General features: G+C 50.4%; 2 protein-coding genes across 2 annotated transcripts; both read right to left on the reverse strand.

Moving 5' to 3' along the window:
- Window positions 1–3,143: 3,143 nt before the first annotated feature.
- On the reverse strand, window positions 3,144–15,156 carry LOC104479669 (vitamin D3 hydroxylase-associated protein). Its single transcript, XM_010120385.2, has 15 exons — window positions 14,086–15,156; window positions 12,982–13,095; window positions 12,494–12,637; window positions 12,031–12,164; window positions 11,495–11,701; window positions 10,918–10,958; window positions 10,179–10,303; window positions 9,288–9,413; window positions 8,439–8,536; window positions 7,652–7,751; window positions 7,073–7,116; window positions 6,721–6,760; window positions 4,391–4,499; window positions 3,921–4,066; window positions 3,144–3,440 (listed from the first exon to the last, which is right to left on the reverse strand). The coding sequence occupies exons 1-15, from the start codon at window positions 14,293–14,295 to the stop codon at window positions 3,312–3,314; spliced, it is 1,767 nt and encodes a 588-aa protein (XP_010118687.2). The 5' UTR covers window positions 14,296–15,156; the 3' UTR covers window positions 3,144–3,311.
- A 1,885-nt stretch (window positions 15,157–17,041) lies between these two features.
- LOC104479668 (fatty-acid amide hydrolase 1) lies at window positions 17,042–26,942 on the reverse strand. The gene is made up of 15 exons (XM_086753948.1): window positions 26,738–26,942; window positions 25,565–25,678; window positions 24,699–24,842; window positions 24,327–24,460; window positions 23,050–23,256; window positions 22,611–22,651; window positions 21,925–22,049; window positions 21,572–21,697; window positions 20,313–20,410; window positions 19,852–19,951; window positions 19,511–19,551; window positions 18,644–18,683; window positions 17,952–18,060; window positions 17,479–17,624; window positions 17,042–17,386 (listed from the first exon to the last, which is right to left on the reverse strand). Exons 1-15 carry the CDS (start codon window positions 26,906–26,908, stop codon window positions 17,258–17,260), a joined length of 1,725 nt encoding a protein of 574 aa, XP_086610074.1. The 5' UTR covers window positions 26,909–26,942; the 3' UTR covers window positions 17,042–17,257.
- Between the last annotated feature and the right edge of the window lie 333 nt (window positions 26,943–27,275).

Below are 27,275 nucleotides of genomic sequence, written 5' to 3' on the forward strand. Positions count from 1 at the left end.
TAAGAAACTTGCCACTTCTTAATCTGCACCTTTCCAAGAACATCAGCTGAGAGGTGAGGGTCTGTTTCTATCGTCAACCCTTTTTCACATTGCTCAGCCAGGACCCTATTGGCTCTCCCTGAAAAAACTGTAATAGGATGGGGAGAGAAGCCTCCCATACCAACCTCTGGACCCTCCCTACATCTTTCCCACCTTTGTGGGTATTGCAGTATTTTCCTTAGGCCTTTCCATAACCAAGTGGGATGTATGGATCCTACTTACAACTTCTCCAGCAAAGTAGAGACACCATCAGCAGAGAGCTGTTAGTTCTTCACCAGAAGTCCAGGAGCATTCCTACTTCTTCCATCATGCCTGCTGTCTTGCACAGGTCTGTCCCCACTGTGTGACAACGGAGACTTCAGTGCCCCGATGGTGAAGGGCTGGGATGTTCCCAGCTGCTCCATGGCCAGGCACAAAGCTTACAGCAGGAAGATGGCCTTTTCACTGGTCCCACCATGGGCAAGCAGGGCAGGGGGGAAGCCAGGTGATTTGATGCAAAGTAGGAGAACAGTAAAAAAAAAAAAAAAAAAAAAAAGAAAGGGAAAAATAAAAAGAGATAACAGACAGATTGAGACCATGCTTGGAGAGATGAGGATCAGTGCAGCTAACAGCTGTTTCAGAGTGAGAGATGTACCAACCCTAACTCTTGCGTTTCTGTGGGTAATGGGTGAGCCTTGCTACGTCAGTGTTTCATGTCACCTATTTTTTAAATATCTGCTTTTAGCTACTTCAACTACCTCCTCCTTTGAAACGTTTTTGAAATTTATGTCTGGGATCCTGGGGACGTTCACGTCCTCCTTGCAGGGGGGTTGGACTGGATGACCTGTAAAGGTCCCTTCCCACCCAAACCATTCTATGCTTCTTTGTCTCTAATGCCCTCTGCCACTCTCTGAGACACCAGACAGCTCTATTTGCTTTGGGTACTGTAAGAGGCCAGCTGACCTGTGCTAACAACTCATGTTCTGCTAGAGAGTTTTATTTGCTCCTGATATTGCGACCACAAAAATTCTGACCTGCAACATAAAGAAAAAACCCTGCAACATAAAGTAACACCAAATAAAAAAAGCTGGATTGTCTGATGACTCAATCTCTCAACCTTGCTCAGTTACTCATCTGGCCACAGAATAAAACATGGGTTGAGGAGAGCAGGTTTAAATTCTTATTAAAATCAGGAGGAAGAAGGAAGAATGATCAAAGCAAAGGCCACAGCCAGGGTATTGTGCTGGAGATGAAAGAAACTAGTAGAAACAAAGCCCTTTTGGCCCAAGCAGCATTTCTGCCTAGTTCTCCGAGAGAGACTGAAGCCTGGACTTTGGTCAGTGCCAGGCAGCCGGACAAGCGCTCTGCAAACACAGGGTGCAGGTCTGCAAGGGCTGCGCAGCCGGAGCCGACAGCTGACAGTGAAGGAGCCACCGAAGGGTTTGACACACAGCAGCACTGTGCTGGGGGTGTGGGAAGGAGCTGGCATCCTCTCTCCAGCCCAGAGGAAGTCTGGAGTGAAGGACTCTACTAAAGGCCTTTCCCTCCTTGAGTTTCTGTGCATCACCCTCTCCACCTTTCCCCAACATTTATACAGCGATGCCAACTGACATCATGGACAACCTCTCTTGAGAAGGACCCCGAGATTTACTCGGGAAGGTGCTTTGCTCTCTGCCAAGCTGAAGCACTTACCCGCTCTTCAAATTCCTGACCAGACCCCTACATCTGGTCCAAACCTGTATCTTGGTTCCCCCACGCCTCGTCCATCTTCTTCCAGATATGTCACCACCTCATGCACTCCAGTGCTTTGGCTGAGCTGCAGACCAGGGCTGAGAGCACCCATGCACTCTGCTTCGGTGTCTGCTGGATCACAGTCAGAACTTCCTTCTGGGTGCTGGGTCCTGGGAGCTAATGCTGCAGCATCCTGAGGTCTAACGACTGACTGGAGGTGGGAGAGGAGAGAGCGGGAGGAACAGCAAATCCCTTCCAGAGCCACTGACAAAGAGCAGCTGGAATGCAGAACGCAAGTACGCGTGGGGAAATTCCTGGTAGAAAGAGGACCCTTTCACGTCATTCAGCCTTGCAAAGATACGGAGGGATACACAAACAAAGGACACTGTTATTTCCTTGCAAAACAAGGTGTGTGCATGCTCAGGCTGAGGAGCCGGGACTCACTGTATGACTCAGACCCGCTTGTGACCACACAAGGCTGCTGGGTGACCAGCGCAGCCCCAGGGAGGGAGATAAATAACAAGAGTGATGTCACCTCTTGGCCTTGTGGGTCTCTCCTTCTGTTGTGGAAATATCTCCTCCAGCCCCAGTGCTTGGAAAGCTATCCAGGCTTGGAGACGGCACAGATCATCACTAAGGCTGATGCCATGTTTCAGGCACACTTGCTTATTCAAAGCATTTCAGTCTCCTCCATCACTCCCACTTTCCCTTCCAGCCTCTTCCTCCACCTTGAGAGTAAAGGGCGGGATCGAGAAACAGCACACAATTGTCACAGCAAGGTTGGAAGCACCAGACAGTGAGAACAGTCTAAATGTAGCCACAGAAATGCTTAAACTCAGTTTTCCCTCAAGCGCTTATAGGCAATAAAAAAAACCCACAAAGCTTCTTTCCCCATTGCTTAACTGAAAGAAACAATGAGGAACAGGAGTGAAGACAGACCAGTTACCATTTCTCACAGCTTATGCTTAAACAAAGAAAATTAAGCTTTCCACTACTCACTGCACCATTAAACTGCAGACCCCACTGCCACCGGGTGGTGTGGAGATCAAGAGAGTAAATGAGTTCAGAAAGGGGCCCAACAAGTTCATGAAAAGAGCTTTCTTGGCAGCTATTAAAAATGATGGGCTGACTGCAAGTCTTTGCCAAGAAGTCTCTTGGCCAACTGATGGCACAGCCAGAGAGGGAATCATGCAATTACCAGGTTATACTGTCCCACAAACACCTGCTTCTGCCCACTGTTGGAAATAAAATATTGCTCTGTGGTCTCATACCCTGCAACAGATATTGTTAGACTATAGTTGTTGGACCTCTTTGCTCCAGCATTAACTCTCATTCTTTTCTTTTGTTTTTTTGACTCAATTTAACTCAACAAAGAAGGACAATTTGGACAGAGATGAGATTTTTGCTGACTATTTTTAAGCAGCCTTTATTGCCAGTTCATTGAAACGGTGGTTCAGGGTCTGCAGGTCGCTATCTACTATGCTTTGTGCATCAGGTAGAAGGTGGCTGGAGTCAAGGGCGGGGAATGAAAAGTCAACATAGTGAAAGCAGGTTCCCAGAAATCACACATTTCTCTTCGTGCTGTGGGCAAGTGTCTCCACCTCCTTCATGAAGCGAAGGCACAGCTCCTCCTGCCACGGCAGAGCTACGCATTGCACGGCCACCGGCAGCCCCACGGCTCCTTCCACAGCCTGCAAAAATCAAGCATGGTGCCGAGTCAGAGCACCAGAGCACCTGGGAAGGCACAAGAAGGAACGCTGTCTTTTGACATCACAGGAAAAGACGACAAAGGAAGACATGCAAGGGGACAGTTGCCAGGCTCTCTGCCACAGGCAGAGAAGAAACACAGTGCATGCAAACTGCATGACTAAACAAGCTCCCACTCTCATCAAGAGATGTATGGAATCATAGAATCACAGAATGGTTTGGGTTGGAAGGGCCCTTTAAAGGTCATCTAGTGCAACCCCCCCACAAGGAGTAGGGACATCTAAAACCAGATGAGGTTGCTCAGAGCCCCATCCAACCTGGCCTTGAATGTTTCCAGGGATGGGGCATCCACCACCTTTCTGGGCAACCTGTGCCAGTGTAGAGAAGCCTTGGGACAATGTGCCAGAGGTGTCACTGTGCCAGCTATGACCTTCTGCTAAGACTTAAGCTCTTTCCCCACTGACCTCTTTGAGCCTTTTATCCCAAGGGTCTCCATAGTGCCCTCGGTAATGCTTCAGTTCTTCTTCGTCAGCTCTTGTGACCGTGCTGACCGGCACCACCCCAGCAGGGAAGTTTAAGACATTGTATAAATTGGTATAGGAGGTTGCAGCTGGAAGAGATCACACAGAGCATGCAAAACAGCAAAATTTAGTGTGCTGGGCCAACCATGACTTTCAGATGATAATTTGGGCTGCAGGAATTGCAGAGTGGAGCTGCTGGACCTGAAGAGAGTGTGAAAAGATGCTGCTGAGAGCAGAGAGAGACCCACGCCTTCACCTGTCAGTCAGGTGGAAGTTAGATCTGCTCTGGGAGAGACAGATAGAGTATTTTATCTGATTCAGAGTCTGCATCTATGCCTCCCATACCCCAGGGAATAATCCTAGCTATCTTTCCAAGATACTCCAGATTCCAGTTCTGTAGCAATGGAGATTACCAAATAGCTTCCCAGCGTAGCCATGGTTAAAGGCTGGCCCCAGCACGGGACAAAGAATCACATCCAGCCTTAGTTTCCTCCATTTAGCGATGAATTCAGTGCGGTAAACCTAGAAGGAAAGACAGAGGAAAACATGCATTGTCTGTTTGACGGCATTAGCAGATCAATGCCTACAGAACAGGAAAAGGAGGGAAAAAAACCCTTTCTGGATACAATTGGAAAATCAGATAAGATCTGAGCTGTGCCTTGAAAGAGACAATGGATTTTGTTCCTCCAGCCTCAGCTTTCCAGTCAGAATACCATGTGCTGCCCAGACATAGACATTAATGCTAGGTGAGCATTTCAGAGTTGGTTTCTTCAAGTATTAACCCAATCCTTCCTATGAAAGTTTTGTCTTTGAATTTTATTGAATAGAGATCAACAATAATTTGAAGAATTATGTCTAGCTGACTAAAAAGTCAAATGTCCTAAAAGCTTTGGTTATTTTGGTAGAATAATCTAGAAGACAGGAATTCAAAAACATTTTTCACAAAACCTTTCATTCTGCATCAGGATGCAGGTAAGAAAGAGAAGCAGCAAGAGAGAGCTAGGAAGCCCGAGGTCTGTCTCCTGCAATGCAGGAGGCACAGCTTCAGACCTGCGCTGGAGATTCGTGCGAGATCCAGATCCGTAGTCTGGTTTACCATGCTGAACATCAGGCAATGAAGGAATCCAACCTCAAAGAGCTGTTCCGCTTTGTTGCGGAAAATAGACATGGATGGACCACAGTATGGCTGCTCTTGCAGTTGTGTTCTGGTTACAGGGACACGTCTGTCCCCTGGTCCAGCCCCTGTTCTCCACAACGCTCTCACTCCAAGTTTTCTGCACAAGGCTCTTCCATATCTCTCACCAAAGCCCCAGCCGAGAGGCTACTTTTCAGTCTGACCTCAATTTCCACCTGCAGTCTGAGATCCTTCCTGCTGAAAGTTCAACAGACGAGATGGGTTTCCAGGAAACAGAGTCGGTGTAGCTAACATGAATATTTTTTCTTTCCTGAGAGAAAAGCTGGTCACTAGACAAAAGTTTTGAATCAGATCTTGTTTGCAGTAGATGAAAAAAATGTGAATATGGTTTTACTGAAGAAAAACCATGCAAAATATCTCTTAGATCAACAAACCTTTTTAAGAGTTTTCTTTTTGGTTGGTGGGGGTTTTTTGCTTTTTTTTTTTTGTTTGGTTGGTGGTTGGTTTTGTTTGTTTTTTTTTTTTTTGGCAGGCAGACAACAGTCTATTTTCACCTAAAAAAACCCCCAAACCCATTTCCTTCCACCTCCCCCAGCAGCTCAGTGAGCAGGCAGGTTTGCAGGAGCTTTTCCTCTGCGCTATAGCCTGTCAGGCCTGACGCAACCGAGCCTGCACGTCCATGGTCTGTTGAGGGACTGGTGCTGATAGAGGCTGCGTGGTGCAGGCTGGGCGCATTTTGGGGAGGGTTGCGAGGTGTGTCCCAGGGAGCACAGATCCTGCCTTGTGGGAGGACATCAAAACAGCTCAGCTTCTCCAGCCTTGCCAAACACCAGCTGAAAGGGGAGACAGCCACTCTCTATAAATAGATCAAGGACAACGGAGGCAGTGGGAAATACCAGAGCGGAGAGGTGCTATTTAAGCTCAAGGACAGAAATAAAATGAGAATAAACTGGAAGTGAAAAAACAGTATGGGAAATATGAATGTTTCCAACCATCAGAGCAGGGAGGAGAAGTACCAGCCAATAAAAACAAACACAAGCATAAAACTCCAGTGGTTTTAAAGAGAAGCCTGATCAGTTCATGGGCAGCACTGGACTCGGTTGTCCAGGAAAATGCTTTCTCTCCTATGTTTTTGATCCCAAATGAGTTCATACAAAATCCACCTAAGCCAGAGTTCACAACCACAATTTTTGACTCCTAAGGTCTCCGCTTGGTTGTTCAAGCATGGTCTTACCTTGTGACAACAGCATAATGTCTGAAATAAAGGATTTGCACCAAGAGACAGAAAGAAGAAAAAATGAAGCCTCATCTTTAGTGCCTGTTCTTATGCTATTTCCACTTAGAAAAGGCAGAGCAGAGTATAATCTTTCTTTCCCATCCTCCAGTAAGTAGATACCTCCACATGAACATTTATTGCCTTGAACTCTTACAACTTCTTGCAAAGCCTGACTTTCAAAAAAAAGCCTAGCTGCTTTATTTCCACATGATCCATTTCCAACCCCAAATCCATCACAAAGCTCCAAGCAATTGCTTGGAAACGTTAGGAATGTCTCACTATATTTAGTAAGGAAAAAAAAAAGAAAAAGAAAAAGAAAAATCACACATTACCGCCACTGCTGCATGCTGATCCCAGAGGTTTTTGGCAGACCTGGAAAGGTGGCAGAATTAATCAGCTTTGGGGCTGTGGCAACAGAAAACAACTAACAAAATGCACAGACAGCCCATTGTTACGGAAACCGTGTGACCCTTCTGGCAACAGGCTGCGGTACCAGGAACCCAGCTGATCCCACTGGGTCCGCACGTGCTCACAGGTACACCGAGGCACGTGTTTATCGGGCTCAGCCTGTGCTGCACAGCCCCGTGACAGGGCTCCGCACGGCGAGCTGGCATCTACCTGCGTGAACCAGTGGACACATCCACGCGCATCCCCTTTCTCTACAGTTACTGTTGTGTGTCTTACCCCACTCCGCAGAGAGCGTTGAGATCCCGAGCGATTCGCGGGTACTTTTGGAAGGAAAAAGAAAAACTTGGAGTTAGTCAATGCAGCTACCATGCAAGTGCATTTTGGGCACACTTCTTATCCTAGCAGAAGTGGCTCCGAAGAACAGGTATGGTTTCAGCCCCACATTAATTTATATATTTAAGCACAACACCCCACGTCAATAAGGCTCTAGACGCCACTTCTAGACCTGGAGAGCATCTTCTGGATGTGGAGATGCTGTTTAGATCCTAGCTAGTGATACCCATTCTCTTGGAGCCCGCTGCCGATCAGCTGTGTGCTCATGGGTCCCTGAGAATGGATCGTATTTCTACCTCTCCATGCAAAAGTCCCACAAAGGGCTGTCAGACCCACTTGATAAGTTCAGCCTGAGTTTAGGGACTAAGTGTATTTCAGTGTATTTCACTTTGAAGCCCATCAGGCACTTTGCACGAAGCAGCAAAGCACTCCCAGAGGGGAGCAGCCTACCTCCCTGCCCGCCGAAACTTCCCCACCTTGCAGATGTCCTATAACACGGATGAGATATGTCCACACACTTACTATGGGCTTCAAAATAAAAGCCAGGATCCTTTTCACCAGAGCAGGAAGCCGGTAAGTATTGAACTGGGACTGCAGGTTGGGATCCACGATGTCTCCTTTGCTGGAAGGGCAGAGAGTGAAGAAGTCGGGACAGGGCACCTGCACCAGCGCTACAGCAACAGCAGCGCTGTTTCCAGAGTAGGGCTTGTGTCAGAGGGGAGTTGCTGCAAGACAAAATCTGCCTTTTTCAATTTGAAACGCCAAACAAGAGATGCACGTGCAGAATTTAGCTGCTCAGGTGTAAACGCTTACTGCAAAAGTTACAGAGAAATAAGTACTCTACGGCCCACGTTGTCAGTGCTGTAAAGGCTCTGGAGTGCTTTGCAGCGGCGGGGCCATGCACAACCCTGGGCATGTTTCACCTTGAAGTGAGCGAGCGTCTGCATGGGTGCTTGGCCACCAGCCAGGGCTAACCCACTGCTCCTCTGTAGGAAGTTCTATAGTGTGTGATGACTAACCTAGTGTAACGTAATGACTAATCATACACATAAAACCAGTTGCCACAGCCCTGCTGACAGATGGTATCTTATTACCCTATCGCGTTATCTATCTATCTGTGTGAACAGCTCGTGTGAACAGCTCTTGTGAACTAGCTGTTGCTCATGCTAAATTCACCTTTCTAGAAACTGCTCCTCGGCTGCTCGTTATTCAGTTTGCACCCACAAGAACATAAGCACTCTGGATGCAACCACTGGCTCTATAGTGGTTGCAGTCTCATGGTCCACGCTGAAATGGGGGTTTCACTCACAAGCAGTCCACCAGGTGAGCGGCACCATCCGAGAAAATCCCTCTGGTGAAGAGCTCATCTACCACGTAGTCAATCTTGGGTGGTGCAAAGGGAACAAGCTGCAAGAAAACCACCCCCATTCAAGAAGCAACAAAAGATAAGTGATTCACAGAGCCCTCACCAGTGAGGTGAGTGGGAAGTGGTGGGAAGCTTAGGTCCTCCTTGCTGCTGCAGGACAGCAAGACCCCATTTTCAAAGGGACCTGGGTTAGCAGCATCTGCCCACTGTCCTTTCCCATCTCCAAGATATTAACACATGTTATGACCTGGCACAGACTCCACTCTTCTACACATTAAAGAGAATTTTTTAAATGCTTCAAAACACCATGTATTTTTAATTAATTTGCATCACTGGAACAGCTCCCATTATAGAAATCCCCAATTGGTGGAACCACAGAACAATTTAGGCTAGAAGAGGTCCCTGCTCCCTGGGTCAACTGCTCCAACTCCTTTCCCACTTACCCACCAAGAAATCTGTAAACTGCATTTAACAGCTGAGGGATCGTGGAAACTGTTGTGAGTTTGATATTTATGGGAACACCAAACATGATGGAAAAAACAGTGCTTTAGAAGAGGGGTGACTTGGAGATATGTGAAGGTGATTCTCCTGTCTGCTAGGCCAGGAATATCAGCAAGATCACTTCAGTTTTGGAAACAAACTGTTGCATTTGCCTTCCCCTTTGTGATCCTTGCAGCAGGGAGGGATGGTCCCTGTTTTACGGGCAGCAAAAGTGGAGATGGGAAGTGACTTGTCCAAACTCTGTAAGGAGCAGGATAACAGCTCTAGGCAGCTACAGGCATGAAAACCCACCGTATGCCCTGCATCCTGGAGGAGCTTTCTTGTCTGCTGGACGGCCCGTTTCATGCTGGGTGAGGGCTGGAAGTAGCCATCTCCTTCATAATACCCAATCCGAAGTGGCTTTGAACTGGTGTAAACCTTTGAGAAGATGAGTCATCACTTGCACACGTGAGACATACAAAATTGGACTGTTCCCAGGGCTCAGAGAGGCAGCCACTGAGGTCTCCTGGCTTGGAGGAATGATGGGAGCAATAGGGCTGCTGGAAAGAAGTGCTGTCCAGAACACAGGTCTGCAGCAGTGGTTCTTGCTATGGTCTTTCTGACACCACCTCCTGCCATGTGAACATGTCCCAGCTTTGAGACGGCAGGTGTGATAGCACCTATCTAGACCACAGCTGGGATACCTGGCTACGGACAGAGTTCAGGGGCCTGTTCCTCTAGGCTAAGCAACTGGTCTGTATTGTCTGGGAGTCAGGGACAACTGGAAGATCCTAGGACCTGAGCCAGAAAGACATGATCAGATGGTAGAAGCAGAGAGCTAATGGCAAAGGGCAAGGATTTCTTAGTTCAATGACTGTTAAATCAGGCTCTCTAATTAAAGGTGTGAGGGATGAATTCCTCTGATCAGTAGAAATCCATTCCTTTAGGAACTGGGTCAGGATGGAGCTAACAAGCTTGTTTTGGACATTGCTGGGAAGGTCAGTCTCTGGTACATCGCATCCAACAGGAGCCTGTCAACCCTGCTGTGCGGCTGCTTCTTGTGGTTGCACATGCTGGGTGTCCTCTGTTCACTTGCTTCCCTGGGTCCTTCACTACCTTGAGACACAAACCCAGATGGGAATTTCCCAAAATCTGACTTTGTTGCTGGGCTAATGGAGACATGAAATTGCCTCTGAGCCTTACCTCCTCATCAAAGGGGATGGGGGGCACAGTGGGGTCCAGACGGAACATTTCCTCACAGAGCAGTGCCTTCATGCAGAGGGCCAGGCTGTCCACATCTCTCGCCATTGGCCCCAGCATCCCAGTCACTGCAAGCACAAAGGTCCTGTCACTGCAGGCAGATGGGCTGGTGTTGTCTCATAGTCACTGGTAGGGACCCAGCGTGAAAGAGTTTCAGTCAGGCCAGGGAAGAGGAATGTGAAACCAGTGTAACGTGCAAGAAGTGAGCAAGGAGGTCCATTAGGGACAACCTGTAAGTCTCAGAGCAGAGGGAACCTACGGAGGCTGACCTTCAGGGCCAGGCTTTTGCAGGCACAAGGCCTGCTCAAGAGAAGTGAGGACTGTGGTCTTCCTGCCAACAGCAGGAACTGAAGCCAGCAGAGTGTCCTGGAAGCACCTCCAGTGAAATATCCCAGGCTTTTGGGATGCACATCTCACACTTCTCACTGCTACGCCTTGCATTGCCTGAACAGGTATTGCTCCAACTGCGCTCAGATTCTGCTAACACCTACCACCACCCAGAACAGAATAAATGCTGCAAAAAGGTAACAGCCCAAGGCAGGCTCTGGTCTAATAGATCACCAGTTTTGAGCAGCCATGAGACACACAGTTGAGCAAGCACATCTGCTGGCATTTCAGCAGTAGAAGGAGATGCAAGAAGCAAAAGTTTGACAGTAATAACATGTCATCTGAGTGGACTTACCTGATTTCATTCCTGTGATAGAAGAAACCACGCCCAGTTTGCTAGGAACATAATGGGAGAAGCAGATTAGCAGCAGCTCTCGCTGTAAGGCAGGTCACTGTGCTGAGCTGTGGAGTTCCCATTTGCCCTCAGTCAACATTGAGGACAGCAAAAGGTCCGGCAAAGACTTGACACTTTCTAGGCTAGGAATACTTCCACGATCTGTAAGCTGCTAGGGGCTAGGGACAGCTTTTATCATCGCCTTTCCCTGGTGCATCTGATTTCTCATCTATGGTCAAACACCTCTGATAAACGGAAAATTCTTACAAGCAAAGCAAGGGCTGAAAGACATCTGAGAAACAGATGACCCTGTAATACTTGCCTTCAGCTGCCTGGCCAAGGCTACTGAAAACTGAATAAGCATTTGCTGTGTTACAGATGGAGGTCATCACATGTAATTAACCCTCAGCCCCAGGTGACACAAGGAAACTTAAACTTGGAGGAAACCACGGACGCTACTGCAAAGTTTGATGCACTGCAGGGGACACTTTGCAGTCTCTGTGGTGGGTGGAAGGAGAGGACAGATATTGGGATGCACCTGATCCTTTCGCCTGTGGGTTTGAGCCCGCACAGCCCACAGAAGCTGGACGGCAGGCGGATGCTGCCCGCTACATCCGAGCCGATGCCCAGGATGGAGCCTCCCCCTGCGATCAGAGCTCCCTCTCCTCCTGAGGAGCCCCCGGGGCTCTTCTGGTGGTTGAGAGGGTTCAGCGTCTGGCCAAAGATGAGGTTGCTGCAGTCATAGCTGGGGGAGAAGAAGATCAGCAGGTGAGTGAGGTGCTTCTGTCTCTGCGAACCATAAATACAGGGCACAGAGCGTCTGTGCAAGGATGAGTGTGGAGTTAATTCCAGCAGGCAGAATTAGCATGAAGTAGATTTGTTGGGTCAGCTGAATTTAAGAAGAAAGAGGCATCAAATAAAAAAGAAATAATTTCAGGTTGAAATGAGAAAGCAATTAACTCAACATGCATGATTAGCTTGGACAAGGGTGGGAGCTTCTGCATGCGGGCCCACCCTCTCAGACAGCAAGAGTCATATGTCATAGCGTTTTCATGAAGGTGAACATGAGATTACTTTATCATCGTCTGTGGGATGTTGGTTTTCACGAAGGGGATTGCCCCTTGGCTCTTTAGAACCTGGACGATGACACTGTCTTCTTCCTTCACTTGGCCCAGGAACTGCACCATCCCTCCAGAGGAAACGTGGCCCTTGGGGATGGGAAGCAAAGCTCTTTAGGTACCAGAAAAGATGCTGTTTGGAGCTATGACAACAACAGACATAAGTCCTGGTGCCTCCTGTGACAAAGTTCCCACCTAACTTTTCTCACAGGCAGAACAGGACCTGACTACCCCAGGGAAAACCAGATCGGAACATCTTGGAAATTTCTGCAGAAAACAAAATTTTCATCAGAAGAAAGGCAGGTTTGCTGGTCCAGAACATCCTTGTCTGAGGCAACTCTTAGCCAGTCCTGATGAGAATGGGACACTGTGGCCTGTTCCCAGCCCCAGGCCAAGAGGGAGAGGAATTCAGGATGTACCTTGCAGTTAATGTGGTCCTTGATGCTGACAGGAATGCCATACAGCAGCCCCTTCTCCTTCTGCTTTTTCAGTTTCTGGAGATGATCCTCACAGCCATGAATGAAGTCTATCACACAGTTCACCTCCCGAGTCACCTCCAAAGCCTCTCCAGAACAGACAAGAGCAGCAAGACAGACGGATGGACGAAAGGAAGGAAACAGTATTTAAATTGAGTTTTCAAGCTGAAAATTCAATTTCATCAAGCCTCCAGCATTCATTATTCAGACCTTACCTATAAACTTTAGATGTTTCTTGTTGAGACAGTTTTCTGCCCTGGATCTCTGTACTACTTATTTGCCCATAGGTCACCCTTCAGACATCACAGTATTGACAAATTGTAATCCCCAGCATTGCTGGTTGTCTCAGCAAATAAGCTTTTTTTAAGTTTGAAAGCCCCCACTGCAGAAGAGCCCTGCATCATCTCTCACATGCTGCAGGTATCACTCACTTTGCCTATGTAGGAGTAGAGGACACTTTCTGGGGACAGGGACCCCTCCTTCAGCTTCTCCACCAGCTCCACCATCGTCAGTGAGAGGACATGTGCAGTCTGGGTGCCTGGGTTCTGCAAAGGGTAGGAAATTGAGTGCAGAGGGAAGAAAACCACAGAAAAGTTTGGTGCTGAGGCTGCAAATACCCAATTCTAACACCTGCCCAGTAACGACCTTGAATGGAGAATTTTAGGAGACATTTGCTGTAGAAATGCAGACCACCCACACTGCACTGCATTTGCTGGAGTGGGGAATTTGCTGAGTCTTAGCTCATGAAAACAGAACAAAACCAGGCAGAAAACTGCTTCTTGGCTGGAGAGTCGCACGAAACTGTAAGAGAGGTTTGGCCTGTCTGTGTTTACTCTCCTGGAGGCCTTCACCTCCCTTCTAACTCACAGGAAATGTGTTGAATAGCTAAAACCAGCTAAAGTTTTACAAAATTTATCATTAACACGGGGTGGCGGGGGGGGGAGTATGAGGGCTGTTTGCAACCTCCTCCCAGAGAAAAGAATAGCAGTAGGTATTTATTATGGGTTTAAGACAAATCCCAAATCCAAGGACCTGACCTCCTAAAATCCAGGTGCTTCTTTACCTGGGCATGGGGAGGAGGAAATAGCTTGTAGTCACCAAAGTGCAGATGTTGGAGGGATGTGAAGCCCCCTTCCCCATACTTCCCGGATGATGGGGCAGACAGGTCCGTATGGAGGGGCAGAAGTACGGAGAAGGGGAGAGGAAAGGCTTGGCGGTAGGGATGGAGGAGGAGAAAAGGGCATAGGGAGGTCTGCGGTGGTGATATGAATCAGAAGGTCCCAGACTCCAATCCATCTTTCATCCTCAGGATCCCCTCAACAGGTCTGGATTAATACTTCCTTTATGCTGTTTTTACAGGAGGTTTTTGGAGGACAATAGAGGGTGGTGACCCACAAAAAAAACCTGGTGATGATCCAAAACGTGCACATGACCTAACCACCACTCAGAGAGGGATTGATCAGTACTCCCGCATTCCTTTGGTTACCCAAAATACAATCTCTTCCTCCCACACACACTTCTCCCCGACAAATTACCTCTTGCTTAAACCTGTCAGCTGCCTTCTCCATTCGCTCCAGGGCCAAATCCCGTGTCCTCCTCGCCTCCTCCATCTTCTGCTGGATCTGCCTACGTCCCAGCCATTTCAGCAGCATAATGGCTGCAGCTGAACTGCAGAGCAGAGCTGAGAGGGTGCGAAGGTCTCCCCACGATGCATCTAGGACCTGCCACAGTCGCTCTTGGGTCATGATTTCTCTCTTAGTCCTTCCTGTTCTGGTCCAGCTATGGACACCTGGGTCTTCCACCTTCTCCTAAGGAGGGCTGATGAATGCAGACTATGCGACTGCCTGCTGCGCAAGATCAGCTCTGAAGCAGAGTTGCATTAACAAAGTCCAGGAATGGACTTTTTAGACCATGGACTTTGAAAGGGTCTGTCTGCTGGAGAAGTATTGTGGGTTGGGCTGCAAAGCAGCACGCTCAGCTCGCACTGGGTTTGGGGTTGGAGGTGCCCCCCAAGGCTGTGTCTCCCCAAGTTACTGGCTACACACAGGGGACAGAGCTGATTAACAAAGCTGAATGTCTGCAAAGCCCAGGTCTGGGCTACCTCTACTATACCCACGTCTAATAATTAATTAGCACTTGAACCCATTAATTAGAGGTCCTCAGCCATCATCTCCGTCCCTCAGGCAGCAGCACGCGTAGCCCTTTGAGCCTGGGACAACGTAGCTCTGCTCGTCCTAGGAATCTGGTGCAGGGGGTGAAATTGCAGCTGTTGGAGAAGAGGGAGCTCAGGAGAACCAAGAGTACGAAGGTGCAAGCAGGACACAGCGATTCTGGAAAGGCAGTGCGGAAAGAGCTATCTGAGATGCCTCCAAGGAGTTTGACTGATCTGTGTCATTTTCAAGCCAAGCCCCTTTGAAAAGCATTTTGGCAACCCTGATCAGGGGATAAGCACTTTTGGGAAATCCTTTCTGATGGGCCCAGTACCCTATCTGGTGTCCAGTTTCTAAGCCATCTTCCAGCCAGCACAAGGCAAAGGAGGTGGACTACGCAGCTTTGTCAGCCCTGGGAGGTGCCCCTTGCCACAGATGCTCCCCACCCATTGGACCGTCCCCAAGAGTACAGAAACGAGAAACTGAAAAATCAAACCTCTCTCAAACCTCAAGGGTCTGTGAGCCTACAGGGAAGGAACAGGAGATGTCTGAAAATTCATTGCCGAGATGCAAGGCAGCATTGCCGTATCTGGAGAGATGCTGACTCTGCTCCAAGAAGTAGGGTAGCAGAGCTTGTGAGGAGGCTGCATCCAGGGTGATCATTGCTTTCTGGTGGAGATGATATTTTTGGAGACCAAAAGCCAGTGATTGTGCTGCTGTCATGTTACCTTGCCTGTTACAGACACATCCTGTGGATTATTCCTGTGGCAGCAGGGAGGGAGCTCGGGCAAGAAGCAAGACCTCATAGAGAAATTGGTTGCTGACTGGAAAGGCAAGGAGGATCCTTCCTGTTTGCCCAGGACAGAGAACAAGAAGAGCCAAACAACTCAATGTGGATGTCACCAACCTCTCCCCACTGTGGGGATATGGTCTTCATGGCCCTGTCCCAGCCTCAAGCTTCAGTGCTGCCATTCACACCGACCTCCCTCTGTCCAGGCTGGGCTGGAAGCAGCCTGCAGCTGGCCCTTTTTGGCAATCTCAGGTCCCCAAAGCCACACGGCAGCTCTGACCCTCACCGGTGCACTGTCCTGCGGCAGTGGGCATGGCTCACTGGAGGTCTTCTCTCAGGGTTTCCAGTGAGGGATGTTTACCGGTTCAGGTCCACTGGTGTCTCTGTCATTTGGACTCATGCACCCTGCTCACTTCCATACCAGGGAGAGAGCGGTCAAACTGCCAGAGCAACACAGAGCTTGGCTCTCCAGAAGCACGGGTGCAGGACACTGGCATTGTCCCTCCTGGGACAAGCTCCTCCAAGCTTGAATTTTAAATTGCAAACAGATAAATCTCATCCAGCATTTTCTGTGTGGGCAGGGAACACTTGCAAGTTGTGGAAAAACCCCACCCAAGCTCTTCTAGGGCTTGGCTTTACATAGTGTTCAGTCCTGGGATGCCTGGAGCTCCCTCCCTCCTTTTTTCCAGGCCTGCTGATAAAGAACAAGAGTCCTGGGGGCTGCTTTCTCCTAGGCTGAGATAAACCTCTCTGCCCAGCCCTTGAAAATACCCCATGCTTTTGCATGACTCTGGTTTAAACAACAATAATACATTAAAAAAAAAAAAAAAAAAAACAACAAACATAAACCCTGCCAGAGCTTTGTTACAATCTGCTCGTGACACTGCTGCATGGGGAAAATGCTTTTGCCTTTGTCATATCCCTTTCTGGAGCTCCCTTGGAAGCCTGCCTGGAGCAGCAGGTGCTGCCAAGCCCTGTGTCAGCAGCTGCCAGCAGCTGGAAAATCCCGGTGGAAAACCTAGCATGGCTCCCTCCGCCAAATGGGAGAAGAGGGTGTGGAGGGCAGGCTGTCCGTCTGACCCTGGCACGCTATTTTAGCCGTGCAATGGCGTGAGCGGAAGGAGTTCATACCCCTGCTCTGGGGAAAGCAGGAGTGGATGTCTGAAGGAGATGGGGGTTAATGACCACTCCAAAATCCTTCTCCGTGATGTGAAGGGTGCCGGCAGCCCTGTACTGGGGGAAGTGGTCCAGCTCCCTCCCTGCTTGCCAGAGCCTGCGGGCAGGCTCAGCTTTGACCTTGGATTGCTGGTTTGTGGCAGGGAAAACACCAAATTTCATCCTCAGGGAGCTGAGAATGTGGGGGGAAATCCCTTTTCCTAGAGCACTCCAACTAGGAGTCTGAACGTCTTGGACCAAAACCAGTCCCTGTGCCTCCATTTCCCCATTTGCCAGAGAAAGATCATGTTCTTGTACTTCCCTGGGGGGTGTGGAGAGGGTTATTATAAAATCCACCCTAATCCCATCCACAAACACAGACCTGAAATAACAGACTTTCCAATAACAAAAACTACTGTATTAGGACAATGATTGGAAGCGCTCCACCACTGCCGAGCTTGAATCACTTTCTCCTTACGCCCCAAAGCCAGCAGCCAGCCCAGCCATCACCGCATCCTCGCGGAGGGGAACAAGAGTCCCGTGGGCGAGTCAGACCAAAGGATGACCTGTGCTGATGTTAGCTGAGATCCTGCTCTGGGTACTGCGTGGGACTCAGAAGAACTTGTTTTTCTCACGGCTGAGGGTCTCCACCTCCTTCATCAACCGGAGGCACAGCTCCTCCTGCCACGGCAAGGCCACGCACTGCACAGCCACGGGCAGCCCCACGCTGCCGCGAAAAGCCTGTGGCACAAAGAGAGTGAGAGAAGGCAGGGGGACGTTCAGTGGGAAGGGGTGGGGATGCTCACACCCCTGGGAGACCTGATGCCACTCACCTTTGCCAGGGTCCGGTCCCACCAATCCCGAAAGTACCCCTGGTAGCCCTTCAGCTCCTCCTCATCTTCATCCGTCACCATTGTGACAGGGACCACGCCGGCGGGGAAGTCCAAGGCATTGTAGAGCATGGTGTAGCTGACTGCCACTGAGGGAGAGGGGGAGCTTGCAGTGCCAGCCTGCTGCAGGGAAAGCCTTCGCCCCCCTCCATGACCTTCCAGTTAACAGGGCACTTGCACTGGGAACTCAAGGGCTGTGGGATGGAAACCTGGCCCTTGGCTCCCGCAGACACCAGGGGGGTTTCCTGCGTGTAAACCAAGGGCTGGAGCTGCAGTTGCCCCAAGAACAGAGCTCTTTCCACCCCTGGCCAGAGCCTTGGGGATGAGAGGAGGAGGAGGAATGCTTCCCATTGATATCAGTGGACTGCCGCAGCAGGGGCACGCTGGAGGCAAAGGTCTCCCATCAGCAGTCCTACCTGAGAGCTTCCCAGGGTAGCCGATGCTGAGAGCCGGGCCCAGCATAGGACAGAGCATGACGTCCAGATTCAGCTTTTTCCACTGGGCGATGAACTGGTGGCAAAACTCCTGAGGAGGAAACGCACTGGTGGTCAGTGGGGTGGAGGTGCTGTCCCACAGCTGCTGGCTGAGGCTTTCCCTTGGTGCCCAGCTGGGCTCTCGGCCCTTCCTCAGGAGCATCCATCAGTTGCGGGTGAGCTACATCAAGCCTGATCCTTCTAAAACCCAGCAACCCTTTGCTGCTTGGCCAACAGCCTTCCCAGTGTACAAAGCACCTTCCCCCTGCTAAAACTGGAGGTGGGGAAAGATTTGAGTGCAGGGGCACATGGCAAGCTGCGACATGGGCATGGGTCTTGAGGAAACCAGAACAGAAATAAAGGCAAGTCTGCTGCAACTGAAAACCAGGCCATGATATGCAAGAGTGAAAAACTCAGGTCTGATTTGTGATCGTGAGTGTGTCTATGTGTGGTCCTAATCTTGAAATGTGCTGAGAACTCATCCATCCAAGTGAGATCTGTTCAGGAGCGACGTATGTTCCTACCCCACATCACCAGTGACTCAATCATTTCCTAACCTTGGTGGGTACCGAATATGCATCTTCCCAAAGAGAAATAAAACTAAACTTATCTAACCCAAAAGTGCAATACTTTACCTCAATTTCATGATGAAGAATCCAGACTTCATCCACTGTGCTGAAAAAGGGAGCAAAACCAATGCAAATCATCAAGAGGTGCTGCAAACAGCAGCTTTAGGAGCAAGGAAAAGCATCAAAAAGCAGATGGGCACATGTTGGGTCTGCTCCTGGAGCTGCAGCCAAGGGAAGGGAGGACTCTGGCAAAGTTCTGGCTTTCCTCTGAAGGGCTGGGGGTCTTATTTCTGCTTCTGCCCATGACAGAGGGCTGAAGACTAAAGGCAGATGGTTCCAGTGCTGCTTTGGCCTGACAAGTGTCCAGCCCAGTTACTGCCGCTGTGCTGAGGAGGTGCAAGCCCAGGCATGTCATTTCTCACAGACCAGGCTGGAGGAGACGGACTGATCCTTTGACGTGGAGACAGACGTACTGCCTTGGAGGCACAGCACAAAACACACCCTCTCTGCTAGGGGATCCGAGTCCTTTCTCGCCGCTAACCGCCCAACGCTGACATCGCAGCAAGGAACAGCACCGAGCATTTACCCTCCTTCTGTCTTACAGGGTCCCTGCCTCATGGCACGATGGATGCATTAACTGGTGCTGAAGCTGACACTGTATTTAATTCCCCCAGGCTGCATCCAGTTCCTAAGCAAGAGGCTGTCAGCCCCTGCCCTCATTCCCACCCTCAGCACTAGCACAGTTCGCCAAACCCTGCAGGGTTACAGTGTTGACATGAACTGCTCTCAGTTTGCTCCCACCCTCGTATTTTCTGCCTAGTATCTTCTGAGATGCGTGCAGCTGGGGCAGAATCCCTAACATAGCAAACACTGCTGCTCTCCAAAAGAGAAACCCAAATCTTCACGTATCTGCTCAGGCTTAGATTTACTCACTTTGTTCTCATACTTCTTGCGATCTCTGAAAATCGAGGCACCTGAAAAGGAGAAAGTAAAAAAGCAAAAAAAAAAGTTACATTAATCTCAACCCTGTCCTCAGAGACAGCTCCATCACAAATACAAGCTGTTGACTCATGCTCAGGCAGGACTCGTCGATTTTGCCCAAAAGGGGAGAAAAGGAACAGAAATAGCATCACTCCAGTTCGGAGATGTGTCTAAGCACGGCCAGGAAGCAATGCCTAGAGACTTCCCCATGATAAAGCCTTACTGCCATGGGAGACAAGTTGTTCACCACCTATTGCTTAACTCCATCTATGCTAGAAAGAAATGTGCCTTACGAAGGGTTTGGCCATCCAGGAAAGGAGAGTTTTTAGCCAGTCTGGTGACTTTGCCAACCACAGCAACAACCCCGTGCTGTTCTTCTCCAGCTCCCCCTTGCTGAAAGAGAAAAGGGTGTTTTAGGAAGCAATCACAGTAGATCAGCTTTCAGAAGGCCAGCCCCTCTGACCACCGTATTTAAGTGACAAAAAGAGGTTTGCTCCATTCCTCTGGCTCTCACAGTATTTACAGGATATCAGCACCCAGTTTCCTTTAATTTGTCAAGGCTGGTAGCAATCCCAAAGACACCCAAGGTTCGGCCAAGTCGCTTGGTGGTAAGCTCCCCAGTAAATCCCAGTGCGTATCAGCCACTGCCTACACCCAGTAGATCTGCTACCTGTATCTGGATGCTGGCCAGACCCTACGGAGGACTTTCATTGAAAGGCACTGATCGCACCAAACCGTTCCAGATTATACTTACAATTTCTTGAGAAAGGAGGCGCCCCCATCTGCAAATAATCCCCTCATGCAGAAGTTAAAGATCACATAGTCCACATTTGTGAGTTCGAAGGGCACCAGCTGGACAGACAACAGAAGAGGAGTCAGTGGCACAAGCGCAAGCAAGCTGCATGGGAGAAGCCATGGAGGGCTTGCAACAGGCCAAGCTGGGCTGAGGTTTTCCCGGCAAGCCCTCAGGAAAGCCTCTAGCATCTGACGCCACCAGGTCCTCCCCATCCCATTCATCCTTCCCCAAAAAAGCACTTTTCCCTTTGAGCAACAACTGAAGAGTCAAAAGATAGAGGATGGCCTAGGCCCCTTGATGTCCAAGCAGCCCCAGGGCACAAAGGTCCCTCCAAAACTGGCAATGGGTGACAGAGAGCATGAGTCTGTGCTTCCTGCCTCACTCCTAATCCTTGTGCAAAGTTAAGGTGGAGTCGTGCAGCCATGACCATGCCTCACGCACAGGAGACTTGCTGAAATGGCAGAGAATAGGAAGGAGACAACCTCTGCTCAGCACCCCAGAAACCCAAGACCCCAGAAATGGGCCTGGGTCAATATGAGACTGCTTGGCTATAAAAGATTTGCCATCTGCAACTGCCCTTTTATTTTCTCTTTAGGTTCTTGCCTCCAGATACAAAACCAGGAGGTGGCTTTCCACGCAACACGCAGTAGATCTGTGGAACTGCCTGCTAAAGGATATGATTCAGAAGAGGTAAAACTGACTTGAGAATAGACTAAACAAGTACTGGGACAACAGCTGGTCACAGCCACTGAAGAGAGGTGGTCCATCAGGCTCAGGACACACGCTGAGCTGGCAGTAATCATGCACCACCAGGACTGTAAGCTCCCCGTGGGCACTGCCTCAGGACCTGGATTGCACAGCACCTAGGTGTCATGTGGATCTCTGCCAAGGTGTGAGTAAACACACCCATACTACAGACAAGTCATACAGCAGTGCAGCTACACCCCAGCATGCGTTACGGATCGGAGTGGGCTTCCTTTTGTGTTAACCAGCACCTAAAGAGCACTGAGATCCTGCCGAGAGGAGAAATCAAGTTGCAATATAAAAAATTTCTCTTTTCCAGAAGCAGCTATCTACTTTCATCAAAGCTGTGGGAAGCTGAATGGACTCCAGACCCTCTTTGCCTGCCAAATTTGCTTGATGTTCACACACAGGTCCCAAAGAAATAGTAGGAAGAACAGATGCAGCATGACCATTGGGTTCGTGCAATGTCCTACCGTGTGGCCAGCGTCCTCCAGCAGCTGCTTTGTCTCCCGAACGGCACGTCTCATGGCGGGGCTCGGCATGGTGAAGAAATCGGTTTCATAGTAGCCTATGCGGAGGGGTTGCGTGCTGGAATACACCTGCGGAGCAAGGGAGAGCGCCAGCTAGAAGGCTGTCAGTGGCACCAGGAGCCAAGAGTACACCCGCGCTGCAGGGCGAGCCTGGTAGGCAGGATTTCTCTCGCCCACGTGCGCACCCATGGGCGGGTTGGAATGGGCCCTGGAAGGCTCCCATGAGCCACTGGCATTTTCAACCTAAGCAATGGCAGCTCTTCTCAGAGACCTTTGCCCTCTTTGAGGTGCTTTACCTCTTCATTGAAGGGCAGGGGGGGCACCGTGCTGTCCAGGTTGAACATGTCCTCGCACAGGAGCGCCCGCATGCCCAGCGCCAGGCTCTCCACGTCTTTTGCCATCGGTCCCACTGCTGCAGCCACTGGAAGAGTCCAGAAGAGAGCATTCATGGTTGGGGGTTTTTCAAGGGCATGACCTGAAAAAGCAGGACCTCTTGGCATCATTTTGAGTTAACCTAGTGTTGGTAACAGTTTCTCTTTGAGAATTGGGCTGGGGATGCCTCCAGGTGCCTTTCCACCAACAGGCCCATGGTTATGGACTCAGAGTTGTTACCCATCAATAAGTGCCCTGACATCTCCATTTCATTATTTATAAAATTAAACAAAAAGCTTTGTCAATCACAACACAATGACAACAGAAGACACCCCTTTTGACTGCAAATCCCACCTCCCGTGAAGCAGTGGTAGACAGTGTGGCAACCTGGGGGTTACAGGATGTGTTGAGGTTTGTGTGTTACACAAAATGCTCCTCTTGGCTCACGCACATTCCAGTTTCTCAGGAATCACGGTATGGGGGTGGCTTTCTGAAAAAGTCCCTGAAAGGGAACCTGCTTCCCTCTCTGAACATGTTGGAGAAGGTCCCCCATAACCAGCTGAGGGTCCTGCCCTACTGTCCTCCCTGGGGGACAACCATCAATTCCTACCTGCCTTCTGCCCAACGACTCCAGAAATGATTCCTTTTTTACTGCAAAGAAGAGAGACACATGAAATAAAGCAGCTGAGTAGTTTTCACTTTAAGCAGTAGCAAGCAGTAATGAAAACACCGCCCTCCCTTTGCAAATGCAGAGGTTGGCAGAAGGAAGAGCCAAGGGGAAGCCCAAGAGAGACCCAGCCTAGGCCAGGATGATTTATGTCCGTCAAGAACAACCACCCCCTTAGCATACAGATGGAGAGGTTTCTCTGTCTCCTTTCTAGGGGAACCAATGCTTCCCTCCATACAGGCCCCAGAAAACGTCTGGGCAGGAGGGAGAAATAAGCCCTTCCCAGTTCCTCCCAGGTTTCCCCTTGCCCACAGGAGCATCCCAACACAGCGATCAGCAGGGCGGGTCTCACCCAGAGACATCACTGCATTACTCGCAGTACCTGAGCCTGTTCCCAGTGGGTTTGAGTGCACAGATCCCACAAAAGGCAGCGGGGAAACGCAGGCTCCCTCCTACATCCGTCCCAAAGCCCAGGATGGACCCACCTCCTCCTACAAGTGCCCCTTCTCCACCAGAGGAGCCTCCAGGGCTTCTGGTGTAGAGCAGAGGGTTGAACGTCTGACCAAAGATTAAGTTCTTGCAGTCATAGCTAGAGAGAGAGAGAGATTGCAAATGAGAGGAATGTTGATATCTGCTGATGTGGACGCTGGTCACTACAAAAAGACCTTCAGAAAGTTTCACTGACATCACTTAGTCTGAGGGAGCTTCCTGAAGCTCCCATGAAGACCACCAGCCTTTTCATGGCGCTCCCAGGATCTGCATTCTGCCAGCTAATTTCAGCATCGTCAAGCCTTCCCCAGACAGATCGTCTGGCAGCACAGATACATCAAACCTCCTGGAAAGGCTCTCTGTTCAGGTGGTCCCAAGGGCCAGAGGATATCCAAAGCAGCCCACCTGGACCAGGTTCAGGCCCCTCCACCCTGGGGCAGGGAGCATTGCTGAGCCCTTGCTTGGGAACAGGCCGAATGCCAGCTGCAGTGATATTGGAACACTGGATTCCCCCAGGAACTGGTGCAAAATCTGATAATCCCTGGGGCAACCTCTTTGTGTGGCCTTTTTTTAAACACAGTCAGTCATTGCCGTGTTGCCTTAAGGAAGGCATTTCATACGGCTGGCAGCAGTCCTCCACCGGGCTGGACTTGAACCAGAGTTCGCTTGGCAGGACACAGGGAGGCTAGCAGAGTAGCTGTCTAGCAGAGCTCGTCTGACCTCTCCCTGTATCAATGACATCGGGAGTGATCTTGCCAGATACAGCAGGAGGTTTGGTGGCAGGATAATTTAAGGTCGTTAGCTTAACTAGCTTCCCCGTCATAAACGTGTGTTTGCATTGCATAGTTAGCAAGACCACCTCAAAGGGGCTAATTAAAAAAAAAAAAAAAAAAAAAAAATTTAAAAACACCGAGCACAGGAAAGAAAGGCAGTGATTTCTCTCCTCTTCTCCTCCTCTTTTGTTTCTTTATTTCATGTGGAACTAGAATTAATTTTCATCCTGAGTGTAGAAGTGTTTACTTTTTAAAGTAAAACTTAAAGACACTATGGATGGGGAACAGGTGTTGTTATTGAAGAAGTGGGAAATGAGAATTAAACTTGATAGAAACCCCCACCTTGATGAGGGAGGGAGGACTGCTGCCGCATCGAGGGAAGGGAGCGCTCACCTACCTGATGAGGGACTGAGGAACGTTGGTTTTGACAAACGGAATTGCCCCCTGTCTCTTGAGCACCTGCACCACCACGCTGTCCTCTGCCGCAGGTTTATTGAGGTTTTTTATAAACCCTAACGTGGAATCATGGCCCTGGGAACACAGGACAGCAAGGTTTCCAGATGGAGGATTGCAATTCCCCCTGCCCCCAAATTTTATATCTATCTCATGTGGCAGACAGGCAGCAAACCCCATCACCTGCCAGGGCAGGCCATCCCACATCAGCTGAGACAAAGTCCAACCAGATGCTGAGGTCAAACCCAACCCCACCACCAAACTTCAAACCACAGGGATCTCAGGATATCTCAGCGTGGTATCGTGCTGGCAGTACCTGGCAGTCGATGGAGTCTTTGATGCTGACTGGCACCCCATAGAGCAAACCAGGCTTCCCCGTCAGCTTCACTTTCCGGAGCTGGGTCTCGCTTTCCTGCAGATACTCTGTGATGCAGTTGGTTTCTGTGGCGATTTGGAGGGCCTTGGGGAAAGCAGACAAAGCCCACAGGTGAGACATATCCCACAGCATTGCACAACAGCCTTCTGTTTGACAAAGGACACCTGCCTCTTCCCCATTTTCCACCTCCCCATCTGGGCAGTCGGTATCAAGGCAGCCCTTTCTGTTCCTTTCCAAGACATTTTTTACGCCGAAGTCCAAAATGTTGTCTGGGCACAGGAGGACCATAGCATCAGCTGATACGTGATGGGGAGAGGCACTCAGCCCAGCAGAACACCAAAGGCTATTCTCTTGATTGAGCTTCTGGGGTGGCATAAAATGATAACGCCAAAGTGGGAACCCAGAAGGTGACCAGGGCATTATGGCAAAAGCAGGGAATGAAAGCAGACACTGAGTCTTTGAGGTCTACCAGCCCATTTAGAGATGGAGAGGAGAAAACAGCAGCACTCTCCAACTTCCCCATAGCTAAACCTGCCCCTCAGAAGGTATGGCTCCCCTAGGAAGGTACGGGCTCTCCAGATGCTGAGCTTGCTGCTCCCCTTTGCTCCCAAACAAGCCAAGAGCCACAGCAGCCTGGCTTCAAGCTCTCCCTTCGCTCACAGAAACACGTGGCAGGGCCTGCACTAACCAGCAAGCAGTGACAGCTCAGCAGCATTTTGACCAGGTTTGAACCTTGTGCCAGGCTTCTCCCAAGACAGCCAGCCCCACCGTGGGCGAGATGCTGCCCCGCCACCCTCAGTCCTCACCTTGCCCACGTAGGCGTAGAAGACGTGCTCTGGAGAGAGGGAGCCATCTCGGAGTTTCCTGGAGAGCTCCGGCAAAGGCAGAGTGAGGATGGAGACCACGTTCACAGAAGGATGCTAAGGGAAAGGTTGAACAGGCAATGACACACCTCAGTCTCAGCCGGTGGGCTCCTTTGCTCCCCTTGGTGCCCACTGTAACTCATCCTAAAAACATCTGCCACTTGGTGGCCAAATGCAGTATTGGCATCAAGACCGCAATCCTGTGCCAACGTTGATACCAGTGGGCATGGGGTAAAACAGGCAGGGCCAGTAAAACCCAGGCTTTCTAAAACCTTGTCCTCCTGGCCAGACCAGTCTCACTAAGCACCTGCTGTTTAAGAGGCAGCCTTTGGCACAGCCTTGTTCAGACAGGAGTGGGACCAGAGGAACCGCCTGGTGCAATGTTCTCTGCTGAGCTGCCGTGGGAATTGGTGGTGCGGTTGTAGTCATTGCTCCAGCAAGAAAGGAAACCAGGCCTGGTGCCAAGCCTTTCTCCTGGCACCACCAAGGAATCCTCCAGGGAAGCACACAAACCAGGTAGACCTTTGCTTGACAGCAGACAGGTTATTTTTGAGTGAGCAGAGATTTCTTCATCGCCTTTTAAATAACCACTAAAAAAAAAAAAAAAAAGCCACTTCATCAAACCTCATCCCCCAAGCCAGACTCTGAACCTGAGCGAGTCCACTCCAACCACGGGTTTGATGGGACGGTGCGGTCAACGGCACAGTCAAGGCTGATTTCTGGGCACCGCTGCCTTCGCACCCCTTCAGCCGCACTTTGGCCCCACAGATAAGGCCCTGCCTCTTGCCTCTCCCCGCCGCCAGCCCAGCAGCCAGCCCCAGCCTCCCACCATGGCAGAAGGGGCAGGGAAGGTTTTGGTCGAGGGGCTGGGATTTTCCTCTCCTCCCTGCTCCATGCTGTTTGCCGGCGATGCCAGTTATCCCCTCGCTGCTTTGAGGAGCGTTTTCTCCCCATCTCGGCTTACAGAGGGGGATCGCTGGGCGGGGCGGGGCACACCGATTTAAAAAAGGGGGAAAAAATAATTAAAAAAAAAAAATCAACTAAATCTTCACTATTAGGAGCCGGCTCTGCCCCCGGGGCTGCGCGAAAGGGAAGGGGCCGGTCGGTGGCACCCACCTGCTCCCGGAACCGCTGCGCAGCCATCTCCATCTGCACCAGGCTCCGCTCCTGCCTCTGCCGAGCCCCCTCCACCTTCCCCCACAGCCCCCGCCGCCGCCGCCATAGCAGCAGCAGCAGCAGGAGGCCGCCGGCCGAACCGCACAGCAGGGCGGGCGGCGGCACCCGCATGGCCGCACCGGCCACCCCGCGCCTCCCTCCCCGGGGCACCCGCGCCGAGCCGACGGGGCGGTGCGGAGCAAGGGGAGGCCAAACCCCCGGCAAGATTCGCCGGGAGAGGGGCAGAGGGTTGGGCTCACTGGAAAGGGATTTAACCGGTTCGCTGCCCGACGGGTGAGGGAGGAGGAGGAGGAGGAGGAGGAGATCTGCGAGCAGGAAAAGCTCCTGGACGAAAACTCACCCCTCCCCGTGCTGGGTGGCGCCTCGCTGATGAGATTGATTTATTTTGCCGTTGCTCAAGCGAGGCTTTGATCTCCCCGTAATTTTTCAGCCGCTCGGGGGATAATCGTGGCTAGGAGCATCAAAGATGCAAAGGGAG

Source organism: Chlamydotis macqueenii, chromosome 8, assembly GCF_036417535.1.
Source record: "Chlamydotis macqueenii isolate bChlMac1 chromosome 8, bChlMac1.mat, whole genome shotgun sequence".
NCBI classification, from domain to species: Eukaryota; Metazoa; Chordata; class Aves; order Otidiformes; family Otididae; genus Chlamydotis; species Chlamydotis macqueenii.

What these genes read in the sequence shown, in the direction of transcription:
- LOC104479669 (XM_010120385.2), bottom strand. Translation starts at nt 14,295, where the DNA reads ATGACCCAAGAGCGACTGTGGCAGGTCCTAGATGCATCGTGGGGAGAC. An exon ending in ATCAGCATGCAGCAGTGGCG is followed by an intron (nt 4,500 to 6,720) that starts GTAATGTGTGAT and finishes CTTTCCTTCTAG; the next exon opens with GTTTACCGCACTGAATTCAT. An exon ending in GGGATAAAAGGCTCAAAGAG is followed by an intron (nt 3,441 to 3,920) that starts GTCAGTGGGGAA and finishes TGATTTTTGCAG; the next exon opens with GCTGTGGAAGGAGCCGTGGG.
- LOC104479668 (XM_086753948.1), bottom strand. Translation starts at nt 26,908, where the DNA reads ATGCGGGTGCCGCCGCCCGCCCTGCTGTGCGGTTCGGCCGGCGGCCTC. An exon ending in TCTACGCCTACGTGGGCAAG is followed by an intron (nt 24,843 to 25,564) that starts GTGAGGACTGAG and finishes GCTTTCCCCAAG; the next exon opens with GCCCTCCAAATCGCCACAGA. An exon ending in CTACCCTGGGAAGCTCTCAG is followed by an intron (nt 17,625 to 17,951) that starts GTAGGACTGCTG and finishes CCTCTCCCTCAG; the next exon opens with TGGCAGTCAGCTACACCATG.